The sequence below is a fragment of the Taudactylus pleione genome, unplaced genomic scaffold (genome assembly GCF_031769625.1).
Source record: "Taudactylus pleione unplaced genomic scaffold, aTauple2 ptg000005l, whole genome shotgun sequence".
Classification (NCBI taxonomy): domain Eukaryota; kingdom Metazoa; phylum Chordata; class Amphibia; order Anura; family Myobatrachidae; genus Taudactylus; species Taudactylus pleione.
In genome coordinates, this window is record NW_028284408.1 from 18,090,972 (window position 1) to 18,114,952 (window position 23,981).

General features: G+C 42.0%; 1 protein-coding gene across 5 annotated transcripts in view; it reads right to left on the minus strand.

Moving 5' to 3' along the window:
• ZC3H13 (zinc finger CCCH-type containing 13) overlaps nt 1–23,981 on the minus strand; it is a 67,652-nt gene that overhangs the window by 41,382 nt on the left and 2,289 nt on the right. For 2 of the 5 annotated variants that reach the window (XM_088442860.1, XM_088442850.1), the window contains exons 2-8: nt 22,977–23,110; nt 22,860–22,898; nt 14,916–15,025; nt 12,608–12,716; nt 11,472–11,574; nt 10,193–10,332; nt 2,771–2,928 (exon numbers count right to left, since the gene is read on the minus strand). In XM_088442860.1, the coding sequence (XP_088298986.1) occupies nt 2,771–2,928; nt 10,193–10,332; nt 11,472–11,574; nt 12,608–12,716; nt 14,916–15,025; nt 22,860–22,898; nt 22,977–23,110 (793 nt within the window). Of the gene's footprint in view, nt 1–2,770; nt 2,929–10,192; nt 10,333–11,471; nt 11,575–12,607; nt 12,717–14,915; nt 15,026–22,859; nt 22,899–22,976; nt 23,111–23,981 lie in introns of those variants that run through there. The other 3 variants (XM_088442956.1, XM_088442859.1, XM_088442898.1) reach the window with 2 other exon arrangements.

The window sequence follows — 23,981 nt, forward strand, 5'->3', positions numbered from 1 at the left end:
AAGAAAGCAATCCTTCTCTGGAACCAGACAGACAGCGCAGAAACCTGCATTCTCAAGGTGGCCAGGCGGAGACCAAGGTCTAATTCAGCCTGGAGAAAAGCTTGTACCCGGGAAACTCTAAAACATCTTAGGGTCATATTTTCTGTGTGAACACCATTGACCAAAAGAATGCCAAACTGTATAATAGATGCGGGCAGAGGAAGGCTTTCGTGTCCTAAGCATCATTTGAATCACAGAGCTGGAGAAACCTTTGGCTCTTAAGATGGAAGATTCAAGAGCCACGCCGTCAAAGACAGGCAAGTTAAGTCCGGGTGCAGACAGGGACCCTGTGCTAACAGATCTGGCCATAGAGGAAGAGGATACGTACGGTCTATGGATAGATTGCGTATGACTGGTTTTTTACTCATCCCCAAGGACGAAAGGACAAAAAAGAAAACTGCCTAGACTTTAATGTAGCTGTTGATGGCAGACCTGAAGATTTTGAAGCTGCCAGAGTAGCTATTATCTAATTCTGCTGCAAAAAGTATATTCCCAAAGAAAGGTAAGGATTCCAGAGCCTTCTTTGACCCTGTATCTGCTTTCCAGGACCTTAACCAAAAGGACTCTATGAGCCACCACTGAGACTGCCGATGCTTTAGAAGTTAGGAGTCCAGCATCTATTGCAGATCCTCCCAAATAGGAGGCTGCTCCCCATATGTGGGAGATATAGGTCAGCTGTTCTCTGGTAGCATCTGGTAGAGAATCTTCCAGTGGCCCCGTCCATTCTTCAACAGCCTTGGCTACCCAAGCCCCAGCCATAACTGGTCGAGTAACCGCTCCAGATAATGAAAATACTGTTTTAAGACATGTTTCAATTTTTCTATCTGAAGGATCTTTAAGAAAAGATGCTGACAAAATAGGCAACGTAGCATTCCTGACTAAGTGTGTCACATGAGTATCCACAGTAGGAGGAATTTCCCACTTAGTACATTCAGAAGTTGGGAAAGGATACAACGATGCTAATCTTTTCGTAACAGTTTATCCGGGTTACTCCATGCCTCTTCCATAAGTTCAGTGAGCTGCTCAGATTTAAAATAAAAAAAAATAAAAAACACTCTGTTTTTACCACCTTCTGATGTTTAAACACTGGAGCCTTCTTTCTCAGAGCCGGTTCATCATCCTGTATAGTTAGGATTGATTTAACCGCCCTCACCAAAGGAGGAACATCCACTGTAGAAGGATGGTCCTCCTCTCCCGAGCTAGACTCTTGAGAAGAACCCTGCGCATCATCAGATTCCTCCGATGATGCGTCTCAATCTACTTGCTGAGCAGACTGATAGAGAGATAAACTTCCGCTTAGGCGCCTTAGTGACTACCGGTCTGCTCGCAACAGCCGACTGAGTGGGCATAAATATCCATCCAGGAAGGATGTATAGGAGGGACAAACATAGCATGCTGTGGATATCCAATACAAGGAGGCAGTGCGGGAGCAGTCATAAGATCCACAAACTGCTTCATTACCTGAGACAAGGAGGACACCCAAAATGGCTCCTGTACAGGGGCTGGTAAACTGGACTGGTGAGGTGGTTCATTATAACGGACAGGACACAAACCATCCTGTATAAAGTCCTAAGGGGACAAAGCCGCCAACAAGATTTACAAGAAACCAGCACAGGGGCCTCCACCTCCTGTTTTCCTTTACCTTTTGACATATTCAATATTCAACAAATTCAATGCAATGGGCCAGCCTTCACAAATACTAGTAAAGGTGAAGTACCCCACTCACCTATACCAGAGGGATGAGGAGAAATAACAGTGATAGTCAGAAAAGGAAGTATCAATACAGCAGCCAGCAAACAGCCACATACAATAGACTCTGAATCAACTACCCAAACACGAGGCTTGGTAGGATATAGAGCACCATATACCTGACCCGAGGGAGAGGTATACAGGGAGACTGACTCAAAACCTCCTGAGACCAAATCACTTCAGCAGAGCACTGATAGTGGACTGTGAGCGTCTCATATACACGAGGAGGAGCGACCCAGACACGTGCAAACTTCTGATGGATCTGCGTTGGGGGAGAGCCTACCTCCCCTAAGCATCCAGGTACGCTGGCCTCATGGCAGCAGAAGCGTCTACTGCCGATCCCTGGCATCAGACGAGAAGGCCCCAATGGTCTAGTAAAGAAGCGGATGCTCCGGGTCCTCACTGCAGCGGCTTCTGGAGCGTCTCCAGCGCCGGAAGCAAGGACTGCCAAGCGCGTTCCCCCCCGTAAGCAAGGAATCGCCTTAACTTACATTTCCGTGTGTCCGTTTGCAGTCTGGGCCCCAGCATCGCTGCTAGCAAGCTCTGCCATGACCAGCCGAAGATGTTACTTGTGCCCCGGGGGAGGTAGACCGAGTCGCAGTGCATGCGTATTAATTCAGACGCTCAGCACTGCTAACTCAAAAACATAGAAATAAAATAAAACCTAAAATAAAAGCTTGGAACTGCCTAAGCAGTCCCTTGCTACAAAGGTGCGTCTGAATCCTGCCGCACCAAACGAACAACTGAATGCCTGTGGCCAGGGTATATGTGGAGGAGGACCTGAAAGCTTAACTGTTTGGTGCCTGGATCACCCAACCACATTATCCCCATGGTATCCCTGAGGATCTTTATGGACCCTGAAGAAAAAAAAAAAAATATGAGGTAACCGATCATTCATGTGTCCTAAAAAGACTGAGCAGATGCAGTTGTCTGTTGAAATATGTCAGGACAAAAAAGGTAGAGAGGATACCTTAACACTGACCTTGTGGGTAGCTCAGATGGAGGTGGAGATGTTCCTGCAGCTGCCTTTTTTTCCTTCTTGCCTACAGGATTGCTAGATTTTGGACTGGACTTCCGTTTTGGAGACTTACTGGATTTACTTGGTGATGGGGACATTTTAGCAATAACTTCAAGTGAAATCTATAGAAACCAAATGCAGAAGAAAAAAAAATCTGAAAAATTACAGATTAAAGAAACTGCTAAACAAAAGTTGAGTACTGCAGAGAATATAAAAGTAATTATTTCAAACCTATGTATCACAGTATAGGGTTGTTCCCTCACCCCCTAGGCAGCAGAGCACTAAACAACTATGTCCTAACATAAATTAGGTTTACCGATAGCCAAAACAGAAAAACCCAGAAACAAAAAGGCATTCCTGGCAGGGCTGGGGTGTGCCCCTGTATGCCTCAAACAAATGGATTTGATACAAAGTAAAAAAATTCCATATTTGCCTCGACCACTTAACTGACAAAAAAATGTTGTGTCAAAACCACACAAAAATTGTCTTTTTTTCTTTTTAAGTTTAAAAATTATGTTTTTAAAAAGAATTAAAAATTTTGGTTAAAAAAATATATATACCTAGGGGATGTGTTGCATCTCCCCCAACCTCCCTGTACATAGGTACTTCCCATCTCCAAATCAAAAATAGCCACCCCAGTGTCAAAAGATCCCCAGCAATAACAACCCCCACCCTGCTAGTGGTAGTAGGTGCCTATGGAAGAACCTCGAACCTCACCCCCAGGGACAATAAGTGCGAAATATAGTCCCGTCCCCCCCTCCAAATGTGTCACTGTATAATTTTTTTTTTTTTTTTATTATAGATATCCCAGCCCCCCGAAGCCCAAAAAATATTTTAATTCCCTGAATAACCCCCCCCAGCCGCCACCACCCAAAAGGTACATACTCCCCATTAAGCCCCCTCCCCCTTGTGACCTAGCCTCATGTTAGCAGAGCACAGCGTAGCGTGGGGCAGGAGGTACCGATCATCAGTCCGCCCTGCAGCAGTTGATTTCTGCACAGGCAATGTTTAGCATACCAGTGCTTAGAAGGGAACCAAGTTCCCGTCCTTGCACTTTTACTTTCGGCGCATGTGCCCCAGAATGACATTCGCACGGCATTCTAGGGCGTGATTCTGGCAGTGATGTTGTCGTATCACTTCCAGGGGGTCCGGGGATACAGAACGGATTTCCTCTGCTAAAGCCAGGGGACAGAGCAGGCTGGCGTGGTCATGTGATGCAACATTGCCAGAAGAACCACTTCTGGCTCCGGTCGCATTACGTAGGATCACGCCAATTAAGTGGTAAATAAAAAAGGAGACGACACACTAAAGGGGATGTCCCAAAGCTGAAAACATGGGAGGGAGGAAAGCTGATCAATTACTGCAGTATTCATTTAATGTGATATCCCCTGTACCACCTTGGGTAAAAAGAAAGGGGATCATTTGTCCCTGTAGAAAATATGAAATGGACTTCTGGGACAGAGCTCAGAGATCTGAGTGCAAGTAATATGACTATTTTAAACATGACCTGCTAATGGATGACCAAATTGGCTAAAAGGAGTAGCCTGGAAGGCTTGCAACACTAGGTTCAGGTCTCTTGGAAGAACCAGATCCCCAGGGGGGGATGATGAACATAATCTGTGCCTGGAAAAATTACCTTCATACCTTGGATTAGAGCAAATTTGATAATACAGATACTTGGAGCATAGGGGAGCTCATGGAGGAGCCTTTGATCAACTCTTCCATGCTATGTAACAGTCAAGTCACTGTGATAAATCAGACAAAATCATCATCATAGCCATACTAGGCTCTGCAAAACTTTTCCATTATGGTTTTGAGAGTCATGTCTTCACGCTCAGGGCTGGCAAAACCTGAACGAAAAAGAATTCAGAGAGAGGAGATCTGGTAAAGTCGGATATGTTCAGGTCCAAATTCATTCACCTAGACTTGGGCAAGTTAAGGACTCAAAAGGACAGTATCATTATTTGCGTAAATATGGGAAGAGACAGCAATGGGGCAAAACTTGTATATGACCAACTCACACTTGATATGCAACTTGGCTCTGATCTTAAATCGCAAATTTATATTATTTCATTAAAATATATATATATATATAATTTATTATGGGACACTACTCTCACGTTCAGATGCTAACTTGGTTCTGTTGCTAGTTTGGACTGTTTGGTTAGTGTTCCGTGTACCCTATTTACTGGGCTTTGTAATGTATGATTTGGACAGGGATTGAAATGGGAGTACCATAATTTTCTGAAGTGTGTGAAAATATTATATATATATATATATATATATATATATTTTTTTTTTATTTTTTTTTTTTTTTTTTTTCTCCATCATCCTGTCTGGAGGACAGGTTACCCCCTAAGGAAGGTTATGCTCAGGCAGAACAGTACACAATACTTTCTTCCCAAGCTAGCATCTTTGGATGCTCAAATATGGTAAAGCTTACTACACGTGGACAGAATACTTGGTGAATGCCTGATATAGCTGCACAGCAAGAGCTGTGTCATGCCACCCAAGAAGCTCTTCCTGATCAAGTGGGGAGAGTAGAAGCACACTCTGGAACCAGTTGTTTGAAACTAGAACAAGCCAGCATGATTTGTCATGTCCTCAGCTGGTAAGGAATATGTGCCCAGAAACATATGTAAAGTAAGCAATTTCTTATCCGGCTTAGTCCATGCCTCCCCACGCAGCTCAGATGACTGAGAAGTGGAGGAAAAGGAGATAACCTTTTTCTTCTTCCTTTTGAACAATGCCTTGTCAGAAACTGGTGAATCATCCAGATCTAACATGTCCAGAGCCTGATGAACTGCTGTAACCAACGCATCAATGCCCTGAGCTCCAAAGGATGTATCCTTGAATCCAGCAGGATATGGGTCATTCAGAAGCTAATTATCTTCCCGTGAAGAGAAATTGAAGTCCGAATATTGACATACAGTCAGTCAGGTGCATAAATATTGGGACATTGACAGAATTTTCATATTTTGGCCTCTATTCACCACCACAATGGCTTTGAAATGAAACAAACAAGATGTGCTTTAACTGTAGACTTTCAGATTTAATTTGAGGGTAATTACATCCAAATCAGGTGAACGGTGTAGGAATTACAACGGTTTCTATATGTGCCTCCCACTTTTTAAGGGGCCAAAAGTAATGGGACAAACTAAACAATCCTAAATCTAAAAGGTGCCCACACACAGCGATATTTTACACGATCTGGCAGATTCCGACACATTGGAACGACAGATCGAGTAAAATATGGCCAAATCGTGAGTCCCCACTCACGATCACGATGCGCGTCCCCGCTGGTCGCACATCGCATCATCAGATCTGCCGTGCAGTAGGGCAGATCTGACAATCTAGGACACGATGCACTGTAAAAAGTCTGACTGCAGGAGAGATCGTTTGAAGATTGGACACCAAATCGTGTGCAGATCGTGTGGAGATCGTGTGGAGATCGTGTGTCGAGCTGCCGGGGAGAGTTTCAAGGGAAATCGTAAACAAATCGTACACATCGTACACATCGGTATGTGTGTGGGCACCTTAACTTTCACTTTTTAATACTTTGTTGCAAATCCTTTGCAGGCAATTACAGCCTGAAGTCTGGAACGCATACACATAACCAGACGCTGGGTTTCATCCCTGGTGATGCTATGCCAGGCCTCTACTGCAAATGTCATCAGTTCCTGCTTGTTCTTGGGGCATTTTCCCTTCAGTTTTGTCTTCATCAAGTGAAATGCATGCTCAATCGGATTCAGGTCAGGGGTTTGACTTGGCCATTGCATAACATTCCACTGTTTAGCCTTAAAAAACTCTTTGGTTGCTTTTGCAGTATGCTTTGGGTCATTGTCCATCTGCACTGTGAAGCGCTGTCCAATGAGTTCTGAAGCATTTGACTGAATAGGAGCATATAATATTGCCCGAAACACTTCAGAATTCATTATGCTGCTTTTGTCAGCAGTCACATCATCAATAAATACAAGGGAACCAGTTCCATTGGCAGCCATACATGCCCACGCCATGATACTACCACCACCATGCTTCACTGATGAGGTGGTATGTTTTGGATCATGAGCAGTTCCTTTCCTTCTCCATACTCTTCTCTTCCCATCACTCTGGTACAAGTTGATTTTTGTCTCATCTGTCCATAGGATGTTGTTCCAGAACTGTAATGGTTTTCTTAGATGTTGTTTGGCAAACTCTAATCTGGTCTTCCTGTTTTTGTGGCTCATCAATGGTTTACATCTTGTGGTGAACCCTCTATAGTCACACTTGTGAAGTCTTCTCTTGATTGTTGACTTTGACACATATACACCTACCTCCTGGAGAGTGTTCTTGATTTGGCCAACGGTTGTGGAGGGGTTTTTCTTCACCAGGGAAATAATTCTTCTGTCATCCACCACAGTTATTTTCCATGGTCTTCCGGGTCTTTTGGTGTTGCTGAGCCCTCTGGTGTGTTCTTTCTTTTTAAGAATGTTCCAAACAGTTGATTTGGCAACACCTAAATGTTTTTGCTATCTCTCTGATGGGTTTGTTTTGATTTTTTAGCGTAATGATGGCTTGCTACACTGATAGTGACAGCTCTTTGGATCTCATATTGAGAGTCGACAGCAACTGATTCCAAATGCAAATGTCACACCTAGAGTCAACTCCAGACCTTTTACCTGCTTAATTGATAATGAAACAATGAGGGAATAGCCCACACCTGTCCATGAAATAGCTTTTGAGTTGATAGTCCCATTACTTTTGACCCCTTAAAAAGTGGGAGGTACATATAGAAACCGTTGTAATTCCTACACCGTTCACCTGATTTGGATGTAATTACCCTCAAATAAATCTGAAAGTCTGCAGGTAAAGCACATCTTGTGTGTTTCATTTCAAAGCCATTGTGGTGGTGAATAGAGGCCAAAATATGAAAATTCTGTCAATGTCCCAATATTTATGCATCTGACTGTAGATAAATGCGAGTTACCAGATTAAGCAGCCTGTGAACATTGGAGTCTCTCCAACAAAGAGGACGTGACAATCCAAAAAATTATTTCTTCAGCATCTTTGCACTCGCTGATTAAGCATGGATTACAGCTAAGGAGCCTACAGCGACGTTGGCAACAGTCTATAAAGGAGAGAATCTAGTCCAGGCTCAGCTATAGAAAGATTTAAGTAGCACTGACACTCGCTTATCTATGATTCGCAGCAGATCTAGTCATCTCAACAATGAACAGAGCCAGGGATCTTGCCAATCCAGTTTCACAATCCCTGCTGTGAACTCCCAGATGTGCGTATGTCATGGTCCTCTGCTTCAGAAACTGCACACATTGAGTGTGTCAGAAGTAATAATTAAGGGAAATAAATATAATATGTATTTCATGGTGGCCAATACCAAATACCAATTAGCTAGTTAACAGCTTACTCACGAATTGCCATTCTAGACGTTAAAGTTCATATGATTAATGCTGGGTACACACTCATAGGTAGAACAAGCGATATATAGCAACTGCATTGGCGGGTGTGAACAGCCGATATATGTCTGTTAAAGTCGTCGCTGACAGACATAACAGGTCTGCCCTGCAGCACACTGATACCAATAAGCTGAAAGATATATCAGTGCACCTGGCTGTGTGTACAAGCGACCTGCCGACCGCCCGTACACTGGCTACAGGGACCCGCCGACACTGCATCTCAACTGGACAGGCAAATTTATATGCCCGTCCAGTTGTGATGTCAACCCAGAACCATCGAGAGGCTGATTGGCAAGTGCGTATAGCTTACCAATCGGTCGCTGGGACAGCGGACTGATATATCATCCTACTGTATCGTCACTTGCTGACTTGCGCATTCCATCAAGCTTTATTTTGACTCTGAGGCCTCAACGGAATTATGACAAATTTATCATAAATAAAGGCCACTATAAAACTTCTCAGGCAGTAATTTAATTAATCTATGGACTGCACAACTCTCAATAGGTATGTTGCATCACTGTAGAGATGCTACTTCAAGTACAAAAAAACAAAAAAAACAAAAATGAATGGAACCACTCGGTTTCTGGCCCTAGGTTTCATTTTATATGACTATTAAAAAGCAAAGGATTTCTTGTATATGAACATTGCTTGCATGATGTGATCGTATTTTTGGTCAATAAAAATTACATGCAAAATGACTGCACAAATGTTTTCTACATACTTTAAAAAATACTGGTTTTGTTTTTGCAATGTTTCAAAGGCCAGGCATTTTAAAAGGGAGGCTTATTTTTTATTCTATATCACCAAACATACTTAAGCATTACTGCATGAGCTGTCTTATGATCAGAAAAATGTTTCTTTTGCACTAAGAGCAAAAACGGTGTGTCCCCAAACTGCCTGCCAGGTTCTGCTGTACTGACTGTAAAGCTGGGTACAAACTAAACGACAGTGTACCCAGTGATGCGACCCACGACCCCAGCGCCAACATATCGGACAGTACGTATACTCTGGGAGATCCGGTAACAGACTGCCCGATATGCCTACCCCCGCCGCATAGCGCTGCATGGGATCGTCAGACATCGCCTGATCTTCCTGCATGTACAAAAGATCAGGTTACTACACGATGCAGTGCATACACACTGCATGATATTGACGATTTGTCGTTCCGATGCGTCGGAATCGGCCAAAACATTAGCAATATTGTGTAATGTGTAGGGGCCTTAAGAGAAGATAGCCAGATAAAGCCAAATCCCTCAAAGACTGTGGGGTATATTTACTAAAGTGTGGGTTTACAGAAGTGGAGGTGTTGCCCATAGCAACCAAGCAGATTCTACTTATTATGTATCTAGCACCTTCAAGAAGAGAATAGAATCTGATTGGTATATTTGCTAATGTGCGGGTTTATAGAACTGGAGGTGTTACAACCAGTCTCTTAATAGGCTCTAAACACAAAAGAGTCTGACATTTCGATCAGTTAGCCTGCTGTGACAACTGTTTTTAATCCTGTGTAACTTCATACAGTGCATTGATGTATACCAAAGTATGCAAGCCTGTCATTCCCATAACCCTCCTAAAATGCAAACCTGCAGCAAAGAGGTGAAAGGGCATAATGGACTTTTTAGATAACTAGGGGTGGGCAATAAGTGGCCCTCCAGCTGCTGTAGAACACCACATCCCAGAATTCCCTGCCAGTTTTGCTATTTGGCCATACCGGAATGTTGCAGGGCATGCTGGGATGTGTAGTACTGCAGCTGGAAGGCCACTTATTGCCCACTCATGGCCTAAACATTTCTTGGCAGCACCACTAATATTCATGAGTGTCTAATAGTGGATTTTCCCTCTTTAATTCTCTGTCCTCTACAATATAAGAAACACAATGTGACACTCTTCCATATTTATACACATACGCATGGGTATATGAAAGAACCAGTACCTCTTTTTTTATTATAATCTCTTCTCGTTTTTCCAGGTTTTCCTGCTCCAATTTCATTAATTCCCGCTGTATCTTCTGACGCTTCATTTCCAGGGACAATTCGTGGTCATAATCATAATTAACATCACCATTATCTGAATCTAAGAGGACAGGAAAATGAAGCATTGCTGCAGGTTTTTCTATCTAAACAAAGGCCATAAGACATAATATAGAAACTGCTTAAATTAAAGACCAGATTAAAAAGCAAGCTGGACACTTCATTAAGACATATTTAATTTGTATTCCTCTATAGAATACACATACATATTTTACAAGGATTTTCTCAGTAACCCTGACACTTCTTGCTCTATAGGTCGATGTGACAGTGTAGTAAATTAAAAAAAAAATCAAGACAAACTGAACAAACATTTTGGATTTAAGTCTCATTAAAGCAAAGCACAGCATGAGCATTATAGCTTCTCACAATTAGTCAGCAGGCATGGCACTAAGCTCATGAATATGTTCCGAGCACAGAGCTTACATGCTCTAATTCAGACAGTGCCACCAGATCCACCTACTGTGCTAGTGAGCCTGTGGCCATATAAATGTAAAGGCTAAAAAGTGGATTAATAGCTAGTTTAGATCCTTTAGAGCTAGAATGTGTTTTAATAATGTGAAATGATTAAATAGAAAAAAGGCAGCGCAACTAAAGATGCAAGTTTTAAATGCACCATTTGCACCCACATTGTTATCAGCATGAAACAAAGCAGCAAGAAAACATCACTTAGCCCAATATCAAGTTTTATTCTAAATAGTACAGACTTGTTATTCATTACTTGCAAAACATAGCCATGCCATCCAGCTACATGCCTATGGTTTGCTGCAATAGAGACATAAAACCATAATTGTATTAGAGGGTAAACAAGTGTTATATATATATATATATATATATATATATATATATATATATATATATATTATATATACACACACACACACACACACACACACACACACACCAAGACAACAAATACAATATGAGGCTACTGATAATTTTGGCTATAAGTAACCTAGTTGCCTTTATACTTGTGTATGCAGTTTACACATTTTTATTTGTATGAAGGTAGATTTAAAAAAGAATATTACAGTCAATACTGTTAATACTGTGCTGATGTAATTACTGCATAAATCTTTTTCAAAGTGAATTGTAAGACTATAAACGCCTTCAATTTAATTGATGTTTTAAAGCAATTTAGAAAAGTATTAAAAGCATATAGAACCTAAGTGATGTGCTCCTCACCATCTCTAGTAGTTTCCCATTCAGCAGTTTCCTCGTCACTGTCTGGAGTTCTCTCTTTAGTAATTTTAATATCTTCCTTTTCTCTGTGCCTGGAAGACTCCTTCTGTAGAAGGGAGATAGAATGTTCATGTTTAAATACCATGAGCATTTCCAAACAACACATTGTAAAGGGTTACTGGGGAAAGCACATACTGCAACAACCAGATTCATACAACTAAAACAAAAATGAATACATAAAGATGCATACACAATTATGTAGAGTAACTAGTTTAACATGGCTACACCTATTTCTGTCATTAAATAGGGGAGAGTTCACCATAGCCAGAGCCGTTTGGGTCCGCTCCTGATACAGCAGACACTATTAGCACTGCATGATAGATGGAAGCCATAAGCAGTCCTCTTATACTCTGTAACTAGTTAACTCACTCTGAGAGTTAGCTTTTTAATTTCACTGTATAAATACTAAGTAGCCTGAAACTATGTCCAATGCTGGATACATACTGGCAATTGATTGGCCAATATATCTTATGTGTGGCGGCCAGTGAGTACCAGCAATATGCCTGTGAACAACAGCGTTCAAACATATAGCGTCGGCTGTGCTGCACAGCTGGTGCCCAATATATCTGCAGATATATTGGGGCATCCTGCTGTGTGCACGGACAGTCAGTCGCCCGCCCGTACACTTGCTGCAGAGACAGCGGGGCGGGGGACGTGACACGCCCCCCAGCCAGCGGGACAGCGGACAGATGATTGTTGTTCAATGTGTATAAACAATCATCTGCAGATATATCTGTAAGGTGTGGACCCAACACAAGTTATAGAACAGTTTCAATTAAAAAGTATTTCAATAAATGACTACAGTGTTCACTATCAATGTGATTAGGCACAGACGTCTCACTGAGATATCAAACGAATGCGGATAACATGATGCAGCTTGAGAGCAATCTGTAAAACAAAATCAGGCCACACTGCCTTACAGGAGGGGTTAGCATAATCTTAACTGGTGGCCTACGTCAAGCTCAATGTCCATGAGAAATATGACTGATGGAATAACTAGTTCTGAAATGTAGTCACACTTGAGAAGCTCTTTTCTAGGTTACACTACTCAGGGGTAAGGTAAGTGGAGTCATCCATACCCTAGAAGGGGACGTTTGATCTTCAGGGCGTTTCTGTTGCTCAGACTCAACTTCCTGGCGCCTCTTTCTCATTCTCTCTCGCAGATCCCCAGTGGGTCTTTCTGGTGACCTGTGATCAGCAAAGGTTAAATAAGGTAAGAAATAAGCCTGAACATTAAGCAGCCAAACAAAGTGCAGGAAATACATATTTTGAATGTACATTTAACAATTATTGATATAATTCTACCATAATGGAGCTCTCATGGCAATATTTACTTTACTCATTTGGTATAGCCAAAACAATGTAACCACTAACCATGGTATGATGCATAAGATGAACATGGACAGCAATAGTGACATTAGAAAAAAAAAAAGGAACATTTTAGTTTAATATTCTTACTACACAGTCTAAAAGTACTAAAAAGAAGAAATATAAAAAATCCTAGTAATAATATTAGGCAATGTTTACAAGGCCACAACATTTTTGTACCCTGGTGTACAGAGGAGAGACGGACACATGCATTCTGTACACATTTCAGAAGTAAAGTGCATATTGCAGCTTTAAATCAAGCAAATGTCTTATACTCTGCTGTCATTGGCTGTATAAGATGCAAACAAACGTGCAAGATGACACTGTAAGCATATCATACACAGCTTGGGTTACGGATTCCTGCCGGTCGGAATGCCAGTGGTCAGAATACAAACAGCGGCATCCCAACCGACAGTATCCCAACACAAATACATAAGTATCCTAACCACCCCCCCCCACCCCTGTCTCCCCCACGCAGCCTAACCCTCCTTCTAGTGCCGAACCTTAACCCTTAACCAAACCCTCCCCTTAACCCTAATACTTACCGTCGGGAAGCAAGCAGTCAAGATTCTGGAGCCGGGATTCCAACTCCTGTCGGGATTCTGGCGCCGGTATTTTGAGCGCCCGCATCCCGAACACTGGGGTGACTACATCCCATCATACACGATAGGAACTATAAGTGTAATAAATTCTGCAACATATCTGTTTCATCTGGGATGAAAACGAAGTTCTAGCATGTTATCATTCTCCTCTCCCCACAGCATTCTTTACTTTTGTGAGTCTCTATCATAAAACTAGAACAATATAACAAATAGTCTAGTGCCCATGGCCTTATTAAAAGTGTTCATTTTACTTATTCAGTACTCATTTTTCAAGCTATTAAGCAGGCTTTAATGCATCAAAGAGAAACGTAAGCATGAGCATATGTTTTCTAACCAGCATTTGCATGTGCCAATATCAGTAACTGCCTGCAGTCTTCATATGCATTAACACTTGACAAAACATAATGAAGTTTTATGGGATTGCCATTTAAAAACACAGTGCACTATACTGCAGGGAAGCCATCAGGTCATGCTCCAAATGCCATAGTAAGAGTACAAAGTACAGCGTTTTGGCTATACACTTGGTAGGATTTTTCCTCACGCAGGTGGGAGATAGCTTGAGGTTAAATAAGTCCAGCAACATACTTCTCTCCTGCTAGGACGCCCCTAACCTGATCAGGAAAAGTGATGACCAACTACACTTCTGCACATTCTCAACAGGCCAATGGCAGTAGCAGTGTGGAATGTATTGCGGAACCACAGAAGACCTGCAGGCTGATCTACAGATCAGTAGAAGTCAGTTTTATAATACTTACTGAACAAAACCCCCAAGTTTTTAGTATTGAGAGAAACACCTAAGCATTCAAAAGTTCATTTTAATTCATATCAACCAAATAGAAACAATGATATGAAAATGGATAATCTTATTCTATATACTGCAGAATTTGATGGAAAAATAAGATTTGATTTCAAATATAATCACCAAAAAGACAGGAGATGTCAGATTACATGTAACACTTTAGTTTGATAATTTAGTATTCTGAATATTTGCGGCAGTAGAACATGGGATGCAGCCGGTAGTACTGTCCATACATACAAAATAGGTAGGGCATTGTAAGTGAGGTTTCATTTTTTAGACCAGTTTATATGCACTGCATAAGCATAAAGGCAATACAACACACAACATTACCGCCAGTGGATATGAGACCTAAGCTTTAAATAAAATACAAATGTTTACATAACTTATTAAACGGGGAACACTTTTAGTGAACATCTTTTATCATAACTGTAAATTAATAAACTTTCAATTTGGAAGAACAGGCAGATTCATCCTGAAAATAATATCTTTTTCACATTGCACTTTACAGTGGTAAATGTCTGTTTGGACTAAAGTTTAGGAGATACTACGAAAAAAAAAAACAACAAATATTATTCCAGAATAGATTACATAAAAAAAATAAGCTCCAATTTGATTTACCTTCTGTAGGAACTACTATAGCCTTTTCCTCTGGGTGAAGGGCCATGTATAAACCTACAGGTGTTACCATATATACAGTTCCCAGTCTTCATCCAATTACGACATTGTGTCTAAAATATGAGAAGTACTAAATTAGTTTATTTTGTAGAATAATAGTTCTTGTGTAAATACCTGAAAATTCTCCTATATGTGGGGTACTATAAAGCTATTTACAAGTAAAATAAGTAATTTTAAAGTTCAGTTTCACTTTAGCAGAAACATAAAAGAAAAATGGTTTACTATACAAAAGGACAAGAATAGGCAGAATATTTTAAGCTTTAAAAAGCTCCAACAAATGTGAAATGTGTCTGAAAACTGATATATATTATTAGCATGACAAGCTGTTTTGTACAGTTATATTCTGCCTAAAACAGTTATTCATAGTTACAGAGTACCACTGTAGCATGTAGATGTAATAGAGATATTTAGGGGAATTCAATATGGAGAGAAAACTCAGTTTTTGCGTTAATATCACACCTAAGACGTCATTATCGCAGGTTTTAGTTTTACACTGTATTCAATTTCAAAGACTTTTCGCAGGTTCGAAAAGTCTGAAAAAAAACGGGGATAACTTTTCACCACTGAATAGGTGGCGAAAAAAAGTGCAGAATTGGGGTTTAGGGGTGCAGGCTTAAAAAAAATAGCCTGCACCCATGGGAATGACATTTTAAAAAGGACTGTGTCAAAAAAATAAAAAATAGGGACACCGCAAAAAATTTATTTCAAAATTGTGGTGAAAAAAAATAAATAAATAAAAAAATGGGGGAAAAAAAAAAGTTTAAAAATAGGGAAATAGGTTCAGGGCTATTCTGCAAGTATGCGGCAGGTGTATTCTAGAATAGGCTATTAGTGGCAGGTGCATAGTTGCAGAATTTTTAAAAACTTATTTTAGGGACACAAAAATATGCTAGTACCCATTTTCATGTACCCCAAATTTGATGGGACCACTTAAAAAACGAAATCTGCAACACTTCTTCAATGTCGGGAAAAAAACGCCTGCTGCGGCTATTTAAATCCCCGACTTTCATTTGCAAGCTAAAACGGGGGTACCCATAGTGATCCCCCATGTTTTTACAACTTTAGGGGGTCCTACAATTTTTTCCAGGAAAATGTCGTAGTTTATCGCAAATCCCACTTCGCCAGGTGCCGTTTTCGTAGATTTTATATTGAATACGGGGATAAAGCGGGCGCGCGCCCAATACTTTATCCCTGAAAAATCTCCAATGTGGAGCGAAAAGTCCAGCATGGACTTCTCGCTCCCATATTGAATACCCCTCATTGTGATGTAAAAAGGAATTTTCATAAAACGGTCTTGTTAGTTCTCCTTTAAATAATTTAGACAAGAGTTAAACTTTAATATTATGAATACTGCTTAATACATCACTTTTTCTTAAATAGCTGCAAACAACAACATTGACATATTCAACAATGGACTGTCCACTTAAAGCTACCACTAGTTGTGCCTTTTCCTTAACAGGGCTGCCATCATAAGTTGAGAGACTTAGTACATTAGGCACCATAAAAAGGAGTATATATAGGAAATCATGTCAACATAACTATTCCATAAGGTTTGCCTCATGGAGTTACTCACATGAGACTAATCATGTGTCAAACAATCATTCGCCTGCAGTATTTCTGTTGCTAGGATCTTGGTGAACTGCATTACTAAGGACACACCAGCAGTGTCCCTCCCCTAAAAAAAGGATCGCCTAACTAACTGTATGCCACATTTTGCAAAATGAGATATACTGTAGGTAGCAAGGACACAGGCAGGTCTACTGATTCCAATACCAATGAACTATGCCAGAAGAGAGCAGATAATTGCTGTGAGGCCAAAACATGAAGATACCCTTTAGAGGGACTCACGTAGAAGTGACAGCAGAGCCAGCTAGAAGGTGCAACATTGTGCCATGGTAAAACCAAGTTGCACTGAATCTGGGGGGTTTAAAATACGCAGACACTTTTAAAGTTGGTAGTGAATCACTTCTCAGCTACACCATAAATCACTGTGTAATGATGAGGCTGGGCACTGTGTTCCATGCATTCAAAAAAATATAATCACATTTGCACCATAAAAACTGCAAATTGGTTATCCAGGGGCATTTTGTAAATCTTTTAACTGGATTTGTTTTGTATTCTAAATAAAGCCCAGTGTACAACCTAAACTGAAAATGAAGGCCAGTTGGTATAAAATATAACCACATTATGTAACTGAAATGGTGTATTATGCTACATCATTGTGTGCCTACTATAAAAGGCTTAGGGTGTGGCACAATTTGTGGGAGCAGGTATGCTCGGCATACTTGTGTTTTAATTGGTTATATATTTAAACTAGTATTGTGACCCTTGTCATTCAGTCACTAAATGTTGGGTGGGTTTATTTTTCTGTCTCTTCCCCACCTTCACATCACTCGCCCGCCTCCCTCATACAGTCTCTCACTGCCCCTGCCTACCTCCACCCACCTTTCCGTTTCTCTCCTCCTCTTCCTCATACACGGTTTCTGTGCCCAAAACTAATTCTGCCACCAATCAGTGCAAAATTCCAAGATCATGTGGAGTACATACACACTCCACACATAAGGGTAGTGATCATTCTAGCACCCTGCACCTGTCACAACCCATGCAGTTTCCTCTTCCCTGCCTGGGGTGTCACTCTCTGCTTTGGTGCTCCTAGCACACTCTGAAACTTTATGATAGCCCCTCATACAGAACAATTATCATGAACAGAATGAGATAGAAAGTTAAATGTGGTATACTGAACTTAAGTCGTCTCCCTGCAGAGCCACACATTTCTCTGTTTCTTGACCTTAAGCAACCAATCATTATAGAAGTCCTGCGATTGCCTCAAGATCCACTGTTCTACTTCCAGAATTACATAATGGGGCAGATGTATTAAGCTATGGAAAGTGATGAAGTGGAGAGTGATAAACGACCAACCGATCAGCTCCTGTTATTTTTCAAATACAGCCTGTAACATGACAGAGCTTAATACATCTGCCCCAATATGTGTTGTCAAATCGCCTACCCCGAAGTGGCTTCTTCATATCAGTGAAGTGAAAGAAGTCGCTGGGTGCGACATCAGGCGAATAGGGGGATGGGGCAAAATGTAATAACTACACCCAGTGATCGCGTTGAGCGAAAAAAATTGTGGGTCCCAGGGAGCCCTCACTTTAAAAAAATTGGGGTCCTTCACCACTTTTTCTGGGTCCAGTCACATATTATGGGGGTTGAGGGCAGGCAGCAGTTGGGACAGTGCTGGGGGGTATGTAGCAGTTGGGGTAGAGCTGGGGGTAAAGGCAGGGAGAAGTTGGGGTAGAGCTGCAGCTAGAGGGGAGTAAGGGCAGGCAGGGCGCAGGGACTGGTAAGTGCAGACAGTTGTTGCAACAGTGCTGTGAGGCAAGGAGGGGACTAGAGGCAGGCAGTGCTGGGGGTAGGGAGGGGGCAATGGTAGATAGCAGCTGGCGCAGTACTTGGGGGGCACGGTGGGGGTTAGGGGCAGGCAGTACTTGGGGTAGTGAGCAGACAAAAGGTAGATCGCAACTGGGGCAGTACTGCGGGCAAAGGGGAGGTTAGGGACAGCCAGTGCTGGGTGTAGGGAGGGGGCATGGGTAAATAGCAGCTAGGGCAGGACTGGGGGGGGGGGGGGGTCAGGATAGCAGCTGGGGCATCACTGGGGGCAAGGAGGAGGTTAGGGGCAGGCAATACTGGGGGGAGGGTGGGGTAATGGTAGGTAACTAGGGCAGTACTAGGGGGCAAGCAGGGGGTTAGGGGCAGGCATTGAGTTAGGGAGGGGGTTAGCATTGCAGCTGGGGCAGTACTGAGGGTAGGGAGGGGGTAAGGATAGACAGCACATGGGGTAGTGGTTACCTACTTGCTTTTGCTGGGAGCCCCAGGCCAGGTCACTGTTACAGCTCCCTAGTGTCCCCATGCAGTGTCCACCTCCCCGCCTCCAGTGTGCAGAGCTGGCTGAAGGAGCGCAGGCTGCTAGAGGTGCCCGGCTCAACCAACAACACTGCTGCAGCCAAGGAAGAGATGCCCGATAGATGCAGTCAGTCAGCACTCAGGAGAGCAGGCCGGCGGGCAGGGAGGGAAAGAGGAGGTGTCAGGAGTCTTGCGGCGAGGGTGATTGGCTGGGGAGACGCCGTGCGGTGATTAGGTCAGAGAAAATATAAGGCTGTGCTTGTAAATCGTGTGATGTACTGTGTAGTGGTGTAGCAACAATGAATCAAATTAAATAATCCAATTGATAACCCAATGAAAACAGCAGTCTGTTGTAGTGCAAAATAAAGGGGGGTGGGGGGTGGCTGCTGGCATTTGTTTTGATAACAAGTGTACTACACGCGTATATAAACCTAAGGCAACACAATGAAAGTACCTGCGCGGAAAAAATATATATATAAAAAAAAAAGGTCCTAAATCAGATTAGGCTCCAAAAGAATCCAAAGTTAATATCCTCACTATATTAAGTGTGGAGGTAATCCTCCAATTGATGTAGTTATCAGTCCTCCAAATGCAACCTCCTAGTGCCCTGTGTAAACATAAGGTATACTGATGGTCTATGGATAGGACAGATCTCTCCTAGTTCAGTGTCCGATCCTATATATAGTCGGTTAGTAGGCGTGGTACCATAAGTCCGGTGCTCTGTATAGCAGCTCTCGTGCAGTATATTCTGTATCCAGTGTGTCTGTCTGGCTGGGTGCAGCGGTATGGCGTTGTGTCTGCCAGCGGACTAGTCCCGTCTTCCCAGAACAGCTTAGTCCGTGGGACTCTATTAGTCTGCACAGTGATTGGCTGGGGAGACGCTGCCATGCAGGGATTGGCCGGGAAGACAGTGGCGCGCATCGATTGGCTACTGCAGCACACACTGCGCCAGTGCGTCCTGCGGGACCCGATCAGTTTTTCAAACTGGGTCCCCAGTTTCCTGTAGCACGCACACTCTAGCGCGTATTTTATGATCACAGCACACCTATCTGCTTCCACAGCGGATGTATGGGCAGAATGTGCGGGTGCATTGTCAGCTAGGACGCTTATGCCTCTGCTGATCATATGATTATACCACAGTGTTTTTCTTTCACAGCATCTTGCAACTTCTGCAGAAGGGTGCAGACATCACCGCTGGCGATGTTCTGACCCTTCAGGAGGTAATCGGTTAGGATTATGTCACAACAGTCCCAAAAAACCAACAGCATGACCTCCTTGCATATTTCTGCACCTTAGCCTTTTTGGGAGGAGGGGGGGGAAAGAGGAGTGTTTCCACCTCTGTCTCTGGATCGCACAGGTAGATCCAGCATTCATCCATAGTCATGAGACATGCAAAGAAATTATCTTCCTCCTGCTCCAACAGTCACCATCCGCTGAAAACGTTCCCATCAAGTTTGCTTGTGAAATGGCATCAGCAACCGAGGAGCCCATAGCGATGACATTTTAGACATGTGCAGTTACTCATGCATAATCTTCCACACACTTCCATAACTAAGATCAACTTCTTTCAGGATCACTTTAATGGTTAGTCGTCTGTCTTCGAGGACAGGAGCCTCCACTTTCTTCACCGTGTCAAGATCATCCGTGATTGAGGGTCTCTCGGATCAAGGCTCATCTGAGAGGAACATGTGTACAGTTTGAAAGTTCCTTTTCCACCTCACAATAGTGTTATATGATGGACATCACCATAAACAGCCACCCTTTCATCATGGATTTGGCAGGCGCTGATAACCTTTAAATATAGGAAATTAATAACGCTGCGGGTTTCAATTTAGTCCATCATGCAGGTTGCTGACATCTACCAGCTCCAGAAACTAAACAAGCTGACATACAGATGCCCAAGTTCATTCCGCCTGTTTGCGTCACAAACGTGCACGCACATCTCGCTATTCGTCACAGTACGCTATGACGCCCCCCTGATCACAGGAGTGAGTCTCCATTCAGTCCTATGGAGACGCGAATGAGCGTCTCCGATTGCAAGAGTGCATCTCCCATTCATTCCTATGGAGACGCAAATACACGTCTCCGATCCCGGGAGTCCGTCTCGAACGGCGCAATTCGATGCGCTACAGGCAAGGATGTAGCTGTAATTTACAACATCAAGCACATAAGGATCAATGATTATGTTGATCAACTTACATGGCTATAATTAAAACTTTATGATACCCCTCTCATATTGAGCAGCTTGTTCATCAGCTGAGTGTGCATAAATAAATGTATTAGGAAAATAAAGTAATGCAGATGCCAAGAAACAATAGGTATCATCATGTAAAGGGCCTAATCATCAAGGTGTATGGTCTGTTATACTACTACAATTTCTGCATGTTTTATTTAACAGTCCCATTCACCATTAGTGCCCTGCCATACATCAAGCTCATTAAACGTTCAGTTTTTGGAATTTGACTGTGGATACTATGCAATCTTCAGATGTTGTTAGCCTGCTGAGTCTCTCTCCTTCCAGGCAGGAGGAGATCAGGTTTGCAAAGATCCTATTCAGACCCCTCTCTCTCCCATGAAACTGCCATGTGCATGCCTGAAGTACTTCATTATTAGTGAAATAGTCCACTAGATTTGGATATTCCTCCCAAACTCTCGGCAAGTCAGATCCTTAAATTGCATGGGCCAATCACAACGAATAATAAATAAGTCCCTACAAATGCAGCTCCACAGAGCAATCACTAATGGTGCATACACACAGTCAGATTTGTTGTCAGATATGAACGATAACGATTTTAAAAATTGTTCATATCTGAAAGAAAATCTGACATGTGGGCCTGCAACGATGGACGATGCACGTTCCCACATGTCAGATAACGATATCTGACAGTCTGTATTTTCAGTCAGATTTTGCCGATTTCATTCATTTTAATACTGTCTAAAATCGTTCAAATCATTTGTAAAATCAGTCAATCGTTCATCTGACCGTGTGTATGCACCATAAGCAGCATACACATTCTATCTTTGTGAAGTAGTCTTAAATAAACAGCTGCTTTTTGATGGACTGCAGCTCAATACGACAAAGTGCATGTCTGACAATTTCAACAGTTAAACAATTCTCCTTAAATGTTACTTCAAGTATCGGTTACTTCAGGGGTGGGGGACCTTTTTTTCTGCCGAGGGCCATATATATATATATATATATATATATATATATATATCATCATTTGCGGGCCCAGTCCACGCCACACCCCTCCATGTGATGTCACATGGGGGCGGGGGCCACAATCGACGGTGATTACAGCAATGCCCGGAACATCCTGAGGATGCTCCGGGGAGCTGTAAGGGCAGTGGTGTGACCGTCTGAAGTCTCCTAAGGATGCTCCAGACGGCACTGCTGCATAGATTCTGGCTGTAGTGTGCCATTCTAGGCACCCTGTTAGCCAGATGAGGCTAGCAGAAAATAGCTCAGAGGGCCAGACCAAATGATTCCGGGGGCCTTATACAGCCCCCGGGCCTGAGGTTCCCCATCCCTGGGTAACATGTTGAGTAATTTTATAAACTTACTTGCTTGGAATAATTTTACCTATAAATGCAGTCTACCATATAAAGAATATTGAAAGATATTAAAGTGCTCCCACTGAAAATATACATAGAAGTCCAATGTCAAAATACTTGTAAAAATAAAACCTTTAATCAGAATGCAAAAGGGTCTAGGAAACGGTCCAACAAAACCACTTTCTCCTTCCCTAGTCTCATCTAAGAATCCGGTCCTGCAAGCAAAGCCTCATTTTGCATGTGGGCACAATACAGAGTCCTACATTTAGCAAGGGAGCTTGCATTTAACCAAGTTGCAGCGTGCTCTATCATCACAATAAAAACGTTTTTTGCACGCCCCAGCACCACCTTGCCACGCAGATTCATCAAATTCTCATAAAGCAGCAAAACATTAAAAAACGAATCATTTTGTTTTCTCTGCAGGCTCACATTTTTGCAGCTTGAGATATGAAGGTCGGGCTGCATCATCTGAGAAGCAAATAGAATATATGACTATAAATTTTCATTCAGTATCAGTTACAAAATGTGCCTGCATTCTCCTCTCACCTCTGCGCTATTCCCTGTGCTAGGTCCAAGCCTCTCAAAAACACTTGGTCTACGCGATGTGCTATCCGATATGGTTTTGGTATTTTCTACTGTGACCTTCCGTCGGATTTTTGACATCTTGTTCTTTTTCTTACCTATTTAAAGATAAATAAAAACAAAAACTTGAAATATTTGATCCACTAAACCATAATCACTTGCCATAGCAATAATTCTGAAAAATAGGCATTAAACTATAGCATTGTGCTAAAACATAATTAAGACCTGCACATAAGTAAAATAAACAAAATATCACTGTATATGGCAAACTACCCTCTAAAAATAAAATGGGGCCAATTAAATTCAGCGCTATGTACGATTGGCCGTATATGGTAGTGTAATCACGGAAAGATTTCCCTAACACCTCTATGGGGTGCAGGGGAATATACTTGGAATTTCGTGCGGGTGTGATGTTCCGTTAAAGAATGGCACATCATATCCATTGCATTGCAACAAAGAAACAAATACTGTTTCATTTTCTCACTGTACATTTTAGCAGTACTTTAATGTACTAAGTCAAAGGTTGACATCAAAGCACAACAGCAAATTTTAAGGCATGGCCTACTGAGACTACCTGCATTTAATATTTACAGAACTGGAAAATACACAAAAATCCCACAAATAAACTATAATTCAAAGATATATTTTCATTTTTAATAACATTTAAGTTATATTATGATGTAGAATTGTACATTATATAAACTAGTGCTAAGCAGGAAAGTCAATTTTGACATGTTTACATTCAAACACTGGTTTACAGATGCTACAGAAGAGAAATCTCATACTGCTATGAACTGAGCACTTCATATATCACAGAAAGACTATGTAGCTCAATGGAATTAATATTAAAGAATAATCCCTAATGTTAAACAAATAAAAATATTAAGGATTAGAAGGGCTACCAAGGTTAACATTTTGAAAAATTACTATCCAAGTAGACAAAGGGTACATTCGATTCCTTAAGGTGCA